Here is a 12,570-nt window from a genome sequence, read left to right as displayed (position 1 = left end):
CAATCTTCCTGCATCTAGCCTGTCCAACCCCTTAAGAATTTTGTAAGTTTCTATAAGATCCCCCCTCAATCTTCCAAATTCTAGCGAGTACAAACCGAGTCTATCCAGTCTTTCTTCATATGAAAGTCCTGACATCCCAGGAATCAGTCTGGTGAGCCTTCTCTGTACTCCCTCTATGGCAAGCATGTCCTTCTTCAGATTAGGAGACCAAAACTGTACGCAATACTCCAGGTGTGGTCTCACCAAGACCCTGTACAACTGCAGTACAACCTCCCTGCTCCTATACTCAAATCCTTTTGCTATGAATGCTAACATACCATTCGCCTTCTTCACTGCCTGCTGCACCTGCATGCCTACTTTCAATGACTGGTGTACCATGACACCCAGGTCTCGTTGCATCCACCCTTTTCCGAATCGGCCACCATTCAGATAATAGTCTATTTTCCTGTTTTTGCCACCAAAGTGGACAACCTCACATTTATCCACATTATACTTCATCTGCCATGCATTTGCCCACTCACCCAGCCTATCCAAGTCACCTTGCAGCCTCCTAGCATCTTCCTCACAGCTAACACTGCCCCCCAGCTTCGTGTCATCCGCAAACTTGGAGATGTTGCAGTCAATTCCCTCGTCCAAATCATTAATATATATTGTAAATAGCTAGGGTCCCAGCACTGAGCCGTGCGGTACCCTACTAGTCACTGCCTGCCATTGTGAAAAGGACCCCTTTACTCCTACTCTTTGCTTCCTGTCTGCCAGCCAGTTCTCTATCCACATCAATACTGAACCCCCATTACCGTGTGCTTTAAGTTTGTATACTAATCTCTTATGTGGGACCTTGTTGAAAGCCTTCTGAAAGTCCAGATATAACACATCCACTGGTTCTCCCTTATCCACTCTACTAGTTACATCCTCGAAAAATTCTATAAGATTCGTCAGACATGATTTACCTTTCATAAATCCATGCTGACTTTGTCCAATGATTTCACCACTTTCCAAATGTGCTGCTACCCTATCTTTAATAGACAATAGGCAATAGGTGCAGGAGTAGGCCATTCGGCCCTTCGAGCCAGCACCGCCATTCAATGTCTGATCATCCCCAATCAGTACCCCGTTCCTGCCTTCTCCCCATATCACCCGACTCCTCCATTTTTAAGAGCCCTATCTAGCTCCCTCTTGAAAGCATCCAGAGAACCTGCCTCCACCGCCCTCTGAGGCAGAGAATTCCACAGACTCAACACTCTGTTAGAAAAAATGTGTCCTCGTCTCCGTTCTAAATTGCTTACTCCTTATTCTTAAACTGTAGCCCCTGGTTCTGGACTCCCCCAACATCGGGAACATCTCAGGCAGCATCTCAGGAGAACATAGGAAGGTGACATTTGGGGTCGAAGCTTTCAGTCTGAAGAGGGGTCCCGACCAGAAACATGACCTATCCATGTTCTTCAGTGATGCTGCTTCACCTGCTGAGTTACTCCAGTACTTTTGTTTTTTTTGTAAACGTTTTCTGTAGTTTCCTGTTGCCACATAACTGACTCTAGCAGTTTCCCCACTACCGATGTTAAACTGGTCTGTAATTCTCCGTTTTTTCTCTCCCTCCCTTTTTAAAAAGTGGGGTTACATTAGCTATCCTCCAATCCTCAGGAACTACTACAGAATCTAAAGAGTTTTGAAAAATTATCACTAATGCATCCACTATTTCTGAGGCTACTTCCTTAAGTACTCTGGGATGCAGCCTATCTGGCCCTGGGGATTTATTGGCCTTTAATCCATTCAATTTACCTATCACCACTTCCCGGCTAACCTGGATTTCACTCAGTTCCTCCATCTCATTTGACCCCCGGTCCCCTGCTATTTCCGGCAGATTATTTAAGTCTTCCTTAGTGAAGGCAGATCCAAAGTAGTTATTCAATTGGTCTGCCATGTCCTTGTTCCCCATGATCAATTCACCTGTTTCTGACTGCAAGGGACCTACATTTGTTTTAGCCAATCTTTTTCTCTTCACATATCTATAAAAACTTTTGCAGTCAATTTTTATGTTCCCTGCCGGTTTTCTTTCATAATCTATTTTCCCTTTCCTAATTAAGCCCTTTGTCCTCCTCTGCTGGACTGAATTTCTCCAAGTCCTCTGGTAGGCTGCTTATTCTGGCTAATTTGTATGCTTCATCTTTTGTTTTGATACTATCCCTGATTTCCGTTGTTATCCACGGATGCACTACCTTCCCTGATTTATTATTTTGCCAAACTGGGATGAACAATTGTTGTAGTTCATCCATGCAGCCTTTAAATTCCTTCCATTGCATATCCACCGTCAACCCTTTAAGAATCAATTGCCAGTCTATCTTGGCCAATTCACGTCTCATACCCTCAAAGTTACCTTTCTTTAAGTTCAGAACCCTTGTTTCTGAATTAATTATATCACTCTGTCACAATGAATGCTTCTGTTTTGTCACAATGAATGCTTCTGTTAACCAGCTAGAATAATCGTAGTGTAGGATTTCAAGATGATGGTGATCTTTATCAATCTTTGATCGGAGATGTCCAAGCATGAGTGTATACTGAAGTAGTGCCTGCAGAACGCATAGATGATGGTCACCACCAAATTGAAAAATGTTAGCCTGCTGAAGCTTTGCTCTTTATAAATATCAAGATAGAAACATGATTCACTACACTATATTGGGAACAAAGTTTATGGTTAGTAGTCCATCTTGTTCTTATCCTTCAAGGTTAGGGGGAATGCCGGCCCTGCTCTGAACATTCCACCAGCTGCAGTTTATGCAGCCCATCCAGCAGGACCAGCAGGGTGAAATCTTTTGGTAAGGAGGTTATAATAAGTGGGTAGAAATAGCTTTGAATCTTACTCAAAATCATCGCACAGTAAGTGGGCTTCAGAAACATATGAGTTCTCCAGCACATAGCAGAAATTCTGCAAATTCTTCTTCATCCCTTAAATCGTGTGTTCAACGGAATGGAGTGTTGTGAAAATTTATTTCTACTTTAATTGACCAACAATTTGACTAAAATGGTTCTCTTAGCAAAGTTCTAAAAGTGATGGGCAGGGATCAATGTTACCCCATATGTACTCCAGGCATATATTTTTGTGCTAATATCAAAATTTAGTTACTGAAACATTCCAATCCATATTTATGATGTGCACAGTATCATTTTCACGAATAGTACATTCCATAGGACTTTGCTAATTAATTAATTTATCGCAATGTGATTCTCAGCCAATTAATTAGAATCAATGAAATGTAGAATGAAAGAAATACATTAAGAAAAAAAGGAAAGGTATGGAATTCAGGAGATTATTAGTTGTCAGCAGCTGTGTGCTGAATTGTTTGCAATTTTTGTTCGGATTCCAAAGCAAGTATAGAAGCCCCATACTTGCTAGAACATTTCACGTTATTTTCTGACTGAACTTCAAATTGGACACCTCATGGAGATTGTGCAATTCTTTTAATTCTTTGAATTCTTTTAAAATCCTTTAAAAATAGTTTTGTAGGAACATCTGCAAATGACAAAGCAAGCTAATGTAGAGTTTTTGAAATTGATCGTGTGACAGAATGTGAGAATTGTAAAACCTCAGTATTTAGGATCAGGATGATAATTACCAGAAAGTCAACACAAATTGATCTACAGTAGGAACATATGTATTTGCCACCTAAGGTAGAGTGTTGGCAGCCATTTCTGGACTGTTGCTTTCTAATCTGCTGCCCAGTGACAAGTTTCAATACACTCTATATATGTTTACTATTTGATGTCCATGTTTTATCTGTAGCTTAACTGAAACAAGTAGGCTATGAATTGTACCTGTAGTACTTCATTTAGGACATGCTGTTATTTTAAGCAGGTGTACGTTTAGGGGCAATGAAGAGACTGGAGGATAGGTAATTTCCCATCAGCTATAAATGAGTTAGAAGCAGCAGGTGTAATGCACTAGAACATCTGATATTCTTTCATTCAAGAAATGACATGAGATGTGGAACACCTAAAAGCTTGGCAAAAACTAGAAACAAAGAACTGCAGATGCTGGTTAATACACAAAAGGAAACAAAGTGCTGGGGTAACTCAGCGGGTCAGGCAGCATCCCTGGAGAATATAGATGGGTGACATTTCAGGTTAAGATCTTTCTTCAGACTTTATCAGCTTGGCAAAAACATTAATTTTTAATTCTGGGTACAATAAAATAGAAAAACAGGAATGTTTTAATTATTTTTTCTTCATTTCTAAATTTTACTTTACAGAATGATAAAATTATTGACCAACAGCTGATTATTGATCAACTCCAGAAAGAACTACAGGTCATTAAATCTGACAGTGTTTCAACTCATAGACATTCAAATGAAGCATCTTTAGCTGTGACCTTAGCAAAAAGACCTCACAGTGTGCCATTATCAAAACTTCATCTGAAATTTTTCAACATAATACAGGCCCATCAAGCTGAATCCAGCACAGACTCCAGAAAGGTAATTATTTATGCATATCAAAGCAATATTCAGTATTTTCATGTGATTCTGTGTGTGTTGTACATGTTGGTTATATTCAGATCTGAAAAATACGATTTGTGGATCACTTTTGTAGTAGTCACTACAACTTTCATTAATTTGTGGTGGTACTCGATGACGATTCTACATCTGTTAACTGTTATTTGTCCCATGAGGCCGCTCAATCTCATCGAGCCTTCCACTCCGATTGGCGGGTTGAATTTGCCCATGCAGCCAGGGCTCTGGAACTCCGGTTCAGCCAAAGTGGCAGATTTGTTCCCATAGCCGACTACCGCGTCCGATCGGCAGGTAGAATTTGCCCCCTCCGGCCAGGGCTCTGGATCTCCGTCCCGGCTGGAGCCAGCAGATCCGTTCCCATAGCTGACTTCCGAGGCCAACTTTATGGGCTGGTATCTAGGTCTCGCGGTCGTTTAGGCGGACTAATCTGCTACTGTTGGACTCCTCTCAGACGCCATGACCTGTCGATTCGGCAGAATAAATAATTCTGAAAGGCTCTGGAACCAAGGGTGCAGGAAAAACGGTGGTGGAGCAGAATATTATGAGAGGCTGATCATCATTGCCTGTTAGCCACCCTAACAAAAGTGAAAATTATCTCCACCTCTGTATTTAAAAAATGGATGGACTTCATAGCATCACTTCATGTGGCTTTGTTGATGAAAAAGGAACTTAACATCCTTCAGATATGCTTCTGTTAAATTTTCCAATATATACAACCTACTTGTTGGTACTTTTGAAACTCCTGAATTTTTCTCAGTGTATAGTCATAATTTCTGATCAGCTTGACAATTGTCTAAGCTTAGAGACATTGTTGGACCTCATTACCATGACTTAATGAATATTTGACTAAATTGCTGTTCACATATGCATGATGGTGCAAGAGTGAAAGTGGAGGGAGATAACAAATGCCAGGACTTCAATGGAAGAGAAAGTTAAGTATTGTGAATGCAGGTTGGCACCCATTCCCAAAATTACATGGAATCCTGTGGCCAAATTCTGTTTCTCTACATAACAATAAGTTTTCAAAAGTCTGGGTTACTGTGGAACTGGAAAAACTGTTTGGAGCTTTACAAGTCAAGTTGCAATTAATACTAAATTAATTTTGGAAACCTCTTGAAATAGGCCAAACAGCTTCATGTTAGCATTTTAATATAAATTGAATTTGATATGTTCCAGTCATACTACTGTTAAATGTAACAAATTTACAACAAATGTGAATATGTTGATCCTAGAATCCAATAGACAACAGGGGCGGAAAACGCTATCAAAACATGGGGGGGGGGAACACAATTTCTTGCCGGCCCCGCGCATGTGCGCACACACACAAACACACTCGCACGCATGCACGCGCACACACACACACACACACACACACACACACACACACACCGAGGCTTCGGCGTGTGGACGGTAACATCGCTAGCTGACCTGGTTGGTGACCGACTCCGAACTCCAGCAACAGCAGCTTCGTCCGCCCCGATTCGTGGGGCTTGAATCGACCCGTTCACGGGGCCTTTCATCGCCCGGCGCGGCCTAAAATCTGCTGGCAGGGGCTTCAACATCGGGAACCTCGATTGCCCGGATGCAGTAGTTTGATTTTCAGCCGCGCCGGGCGATGAAAGGCCTCGCGAACAGGCCGATTCAGCCCTTAGAAAGCGTCTGATACCCGCTTGAATCTTTCAAAAACTACAATGTGATAAATAACACTTAAACAAATAAAACTGAAGCAAATAAAGGCGAACAGAAAAAACAACTTTGGACGGGGATAAGAGAGAGATGGGGAAAAAAATACTAAATAACGTGAGTGACCTGAATGAGGGACTTACCTGCAATCCAGCCAAGAAACCCATTCGACCGGAGCCCTTAATGACCTGACCCATTTAAATCCAATACCTGTTTAAATCTTTCCCATCCACCAATACATCCAATTAGTTCAAATGGTAATTGTACCCGCATCAGGCAGCTTTAAGAAATTCTCCGTGAATACCTTCAGTAATACTTGAAGGTCAAAACACAATTGGTGACGCATCGTGTTAATACGATGTTAATAGAGATATTTAACAAGTGCTTAACAGTGACACCCCCACTGTCTTGCGGAAAGCGGAGATTTTAATAGGTTTTTTCACCAAATTTCAAAAATCGGATTACAAAACATGGGGGGGATTGTCCCCCACCTCTCAAAACATATGAGGGACGTGCCCCCCCCCCCCCCCCCCCCCATTCCTCTGCACCCCCCCCCCCCGGGATTTCCGCCCATGAATAGACTGATGAGTCAATAGAGAAAAATGTTTTATCAATGGATACTTAATTGGGTTTTGATGAGAAAGCATTTTTGTTCATCACTATCTGCATTTAGTCAACTAGTATTGAAAAGTTTAAAGTTGCTAATAAAGAAAAAGGGGTAAAACAACAGAAGACATCTGCAATTAAAACAATTACTGGTGGAGACACAAGGAACTACAGATGCTGGCATCTTGAGAAAAACACAAAGTGCTGGAGTAACTCAGTGGGTCAGTTAACATCTGTGGAAGAAAATGAACAGTTGACATTTCGGGTTGTCATGAAGGTCTCTAATATGGTGGAGGTAAGGATAGATTGAAATACCGAGATTGTTGTGCCAATTGAAAGAGTATGGTAAAGACCGGTGAATCACAAAAAGTTTCACAAAAGCAAAAAAGGCTGAAAATACTCGGCAGGTCAGAGTGGACCAGCAGAAGGAAAACCGACGACGTTGCAGGTTGGAAGGATGGAAACCCTTCGGTATAAGTCTCGAAAAGGTCTAAATATAAGAAAATGAATGAGTTCACCAATCCAGCATTTAAAACTTGAATTTCAGTGTTTCAAGTCCTGAAACGTGCAATGTATCTAATTGGAAGATACTTTATTATTGCTTTAATTTGCATTGATTTGTTGGAACAGGGTCAGAGGCCAAAAAGATTAGAATTGAAGAATGATTGAGAATTAATCATCTCCACCAATTGAATGGAGGGGATCTGCCAAGCGATCCCCCCCCCCCCCCCCCCCCATGGATTTCTAGACATTGGATTTCCCCAATGTCCAGAAAACCATGTGCAAAAATGCTATAATTGCTACTTCACAGGGATGGGATGTTTAGATTACTAGTCAATGGGAAGGTAAGAGAGAAGGTAGTTATTTATTTTTGGTTTATTTTAGTCTCTAACATCTGCAAAATAAATAGAATCTATAAACGGATGTAACTAAAAATGTTGTTATTGTTGGATAGGTGCACACAAGCCCACCTTCAAATGCCCTAGACAGGGTGATGGCAGAGTTTCGAACACGCACTCAGATGTTACTGGAGCACCATGAACAAGAGCATGACGAGGCTCTTCATAAATTAGCTGAAGGTAGCAATGATGTGGAAGTAGAAGAGAAAGAAAATATTAATGCTCAGCCTTCCAGGTATGAAAAATAGAGGTCTTGATTTTGCAATTTAGTTAAATTTCCTATTGTGCACGATTTTCATTTAAGACTGCTTCATGCCTCTGTCATTCAAGAAAATCATGGTTCAATCTTATTGTAACCTCAATGCCACATCTCTGCATACCCGTGACAATCATTCATCCCTTTTCTTATCATTTAATTTATCCATTCTGCCTCAAATATTTTGTTACTGGTACTCTTGAGGAAAAAAGTTCCAAAGATTCAAAATGCTCTGAGAGAAAAATTTCTACCCCATCTCTGTCTTAAATGGGTTAACCTATAGTTTTAAACAATAATCCCGTATTCTGGACTTTTCCCCAAGAGTCCTCTATTAATCTACTTTTTCAAATTCAATTTAAATGTTAAATATGTCATTTTCAAATAGATATAATTTTAAAGGTCATTTTGGAGCACCAGTAAAACTAAAGGAAGGTAAGAATATGAACCCATACTTAAGATATTAGGCAGAGAACATGTTTTTAGTGTCTAAAGGTGTCAAATACAAGGCCTAGAACTGCCACTCTCTTACTCTTTTTTGACATAAATTGTCGGAAAATTACATTATCACTGCCAAAAATAATAGGAGGTTATAAATGCAAATTGCAATCAATTTACTGCACTAGATTTAAAGCATGACTTGAAGCGGGTCCTGTTCAAAAGAACATTGGAAATGTCTGCAAATTCAGCTCAATAGTAGGACTTTGAAGAGACTTCTAGAATAAGGTTGGAGACATGAGGAACTGCAAATGCTGGAATCTTAAGCAAAACACAAAGTACTGGGGTAACTCAGTGGTCAGGCAGTACCTTTGTCGGGAATGGATAGGTGACATTTTGGGTCAGGTCCCTCCTTCAGAACTAAGCTGGTTCTTTTATGGGCCTGTCCCACTTACACGACTTCTTAGGCGACTACAGAAGACTATGAAGTCGCCACAAGGTTGCCGCATGTTCACACGAGGTTGCCGGGGTGTCGCTGCATGGCGGTGAGTAGTTCCCTCATTCTCGTAACTAGTCGCGGTGTTATTCTGGTCACTGCTAATTTTTCAACATGTTCACAAATTAGTGGCAACAGTGGTTTTGACGCCATAGGTTGTTGCGTGCGGTAGATGCTGTTGTAGTAGGTGGCCATGGGGATGTAGGCTGTGAGGCCTAGTGACACCGGTGCTGACCGGTGAATTTGATTGGCTCATTGAGATTTTAAAAACGTAAGCAGTAGTTTTCAGAGCCAAGGACCGGCAATGTTAATGTCCACCGAGCTTCACAGCCGTGTATCTCTGGCTTCTAAAAGTTGTCTCAACTCCTTCTCCCCACCCCGTCTTCCCCCTCTCCCCCCCTCTTTTAAAGGACTTAAGTGACCCTTCCCCAGGCACGTGCCGTCAGGGTAGGCAAGGTAGGCAGTGCCTACCCTGACTAAAATTATAAAATGTTAATTATTAAATATAAATAGTAAAGGCATGGGAGAATTATGCCTACCTAAGAGATTGATCTCTTAGGTAGGCATTATTCTCCCTACCTTTCATCCGCAGTACTTGAAACACGCGAAAGTATGTGCAGCTCACGTACCATCGACGCAGCTTCAAGCCTTCACGACAAGGGGAGCTGAAGGCAGCTGAAATTCTGCCTTTGCGCTGTGAACTGCGTACTGCGCATGCGCAGCAGCCTACTGTGCATGCGCATCGCAACTTTCTTGGCGGGTTTTTCAAACATGGATTGCCATTATCTTAAGAATATCTTAAGAAACAAAGAGAGAATGGAGTTCGTGTACAAATAATGTGGTAAGTACATTTCTTTGAGCTATATGTTTTTAAATATGTATTTTCCAGCAATGAAGACGCTATTTTTATCCCCAAAAATAAGGCACGAAAATTTACCTGCGTCTTGGAGGCCGAAGGTTAGGTTGGTAGCCAAGAAAGATAGACTTCACTATCCCTCAGTACAGCAACATCAAGAACGATGTCTATCCCTCATTGATGGCAGCTGATGGGAAGCAGCTGTAAAAGGACAGCGCTGCTCGGGGGGGGGGGGGGGGGGGGTGAGAGAGTTCCTTTCACAGCGTGTGGGAAGTCTGGCCAACGGTAAAGTTGCGGGGAGGGCAGGAGCGTTGAGAAGGAGGGGGTCGGGGATCATGCCAAAAACTCACTCACTCACCGCTGCTGCGATGCTCTGGCCGCGGAGCCACTGCATTGTGGCCGGGGAGGGAAGTAGCTCGGGTGGCTGCGAGCGGCCGCTGGGACCGGACAGCTCAGCGCCCTCTGCCAGTCCGCTCACCTCTGGCATTGCTCTCTGTCTGAACATCTCTCACCTGCCGTTCACCGGTCTCGCTCATGTCAGCCGCTTCCCGCAAATCCTTAATTTCCGACTGCTGCCGGGAGCAGCACATGGCATCACTTGCTGCGCTGGGTGACACTGCATGGTATTCACTGCCCGGTCCGTGTTTTTCAATGTAGATCAGCCAGTGAGGAGGACCAGCTTACTCCTGTGTCAGCGCGATCAAGGGACTAATTGAGGTTACTCGTGCTGACACAGGAGTAAGCTCCAACGCCCACTGTCCTGTTATCCATCGCCCGCTGACCCGCTCTTGAGCTGGTCCCCTCACTGTCCGGTCCACATTGAAAGACATGGACCGGGCAGTGAATGCCATGCAGTGTCACCCAGCGAAGCAAGTGAGGCCATGTCCTGCTCCCGGCGGCAGTCGGAATGAAAGGATTTGCGGGAAGCGGCTGACATGAGCGAGGCCGGCGAGCGACAGGTGAGAGATGTTCAGATAGAGAACACTGCTAGAGGTGAGCAGGCCGGCAGAAGGCGCTGAGGTGGCGGTCAGTTCCGCTGTCCGATCCCGGCGGCCGTCGCAGCCACTCGAGCTACTTCCCTCCCCGGCCACAATGCGGTGGCTCCGCGCCTGGAGTGCCGCGGCAGCGGTGAGTGAGTGAGTTACTGGCATGATCCCCGACCCCCTCCTTCTTAATGCTCCTGCCCTCCCCACAACTTTACCCCTGGCCAGACTCCCCACACGCTGAGAAAGGAACTCTTCCCCCCCAATTGGGCCCTTGAACTAGTATTGTCATTCAATAAGATCACAACTGACTCAACTTGTCCTGGGGTGCTCCCGTTTTTCCTACCATCTCTCCACCTGCCATCACCCTCCACCCCCCACTCATTCAATAATTCAGAATGAAGGAGATTTGGAAGCCTTGGGCAAATTGAATTGTCACGTTATTTATTTATTTATTTATTTTGAGCGTGAGAAATTCTATGTCCCGCCAACCTTCTTTCAAAATGCAACTCAAAATGGGGATGCGTCTTCGACGCAGGTGCGTCTTCATTGCTGGGAAATACGATACTTTATTAAGAGATATGGCTTTTGAAGACTTTATAAAAGTCGACTGACAGCTTACGGAGAAGAGAACAATCTGCGCATGCGCGGTTTAAGATCTTTTAAAAGCCAACTGCCTACCCTGAGTAATTACTCACGGCACGTGCTTGCTCTTCCACTGTGCTTTCACCATCTTAATTTCAGCGCCAACCTTCCTGTTCATCGTGGTGTGTGTCTGTATCACATTGGCTTTGCACTGCGTGAATTTCACTCAGACAGTGCTCTCCCCGTTTGCCCTGTCCCCGCATGCATAACTGACTGGTGAAGGAAGCGATGTGTGTATGTGTGTGTGTGTGATCCATTCTGACAGTCGCCGTTCCAGTCGCTGGTTTTTCAGCGACCTGCTACGACTTGACAGTCGCCAGCAGTCGGGAGAAAAATTGCTTAAGTGGGGCAGGCCCATAAGGCACAAGCACTAACAGAAATAGGATAGATGTCAAACCTTTTTATGCTGTATTAAATCGTTATGGAGGAACTGACCACCTTACCCCAATGTATGTAGAAAATAATTCTGGATCACCTCAGCGCAGAGGGAGAGCAAGGAGGGAAGAGACAAGGACTTTGGGACATTTACCTTCCATCACAGTGAGGAGTTGCCGGGCGGACTCACTGTGATGAATGTTAAACTGTGTTGAGTGTATGTTTTGTTATTTATTCTATGTTATGACTGCAAGGTTAAACCATTTCATTGTACTGAAAAGTGCAATGACAAAGTTGAATCTAATCTAATCTAATCTAGGATACAAAAGAATGGGTTAGGGTAGCTTCTTGGAAGTGACATTTATCACAGAGAGGGGAGACAATTGGGAAGATCTTGTTCAATTTGGTCTTTGAGTAGTATAACCTATGCAATACTTTGAATTGTATCAGGCAATGTCTGGTATTTAAAGAATAGTAATGTATGTATAGTAGGCTTTCCTCCCATATATCTTTTGAATGGATAAACCCAGCTCTTCCTCCCATGCTCGCCTATAAATCTCAGAAGGTGGGGTGTCAATATTTAGAAGAGTGTTATAAATGTAAGATATCAACTTACTTGTATCGGCATGTCTATTCAAACAATCGTCTAATATATCTGGACCCACAAGAGGACAGTCTTGTGTATATCTTTTCACATAATCTCGGATTTGAAGGTATCTAAAAAAATTGTTGCCGTTCAAGTGATATTTCTCCTGGTTCTTGAAAAGAAGAGAGAGACAGTAAAGAATTGACTGATTTTTTTAAATAGTTAATTTTTATGATTAAATTAATCTT

General features: G+C 42.9%; 1 protein-coding gene across 1 annotated transcript in view; it reads left to right on the top strand.

The window, feature by feature from the left end:
• The window catches only part of kif27 (kinesin family member 27), an 81,264-nt gene that overhangs the window by 23,201 nt on the left and 45,493 nt on the right, over nt 1-12,570 (top strand). The window contains 2 exon segments of the mRNA XM_033017640.1: nt 4,245-4,466; nt 7,747-7,925. Coding sequence (XP_032873531.1) covers nt 4,245-4,466; nt 7,747-7,925 — 401 coding nt within the window.

The sequence above is a fragment of the Amblyraja radiata genome, chromosome 3 (genome assembly GCF_010909765.2).
Source record: "Amblyraja radiata isolate CabotCenter1 chromosome 3, sAmbRad1.1.pri, whole genome shotgun sequence".
Lineage (NCBI taxonomy): Eukaryota > Metazoa > Chordata > Chondrichthyes > Rajiformes > Rajidae > Amblyraja > Amblyraja radiata.
The sequence above is the reverse complement of the archived record's forward strand: the minus strand, read 5'-3'. Positions and strand labels throughout refer to the sequence as shown.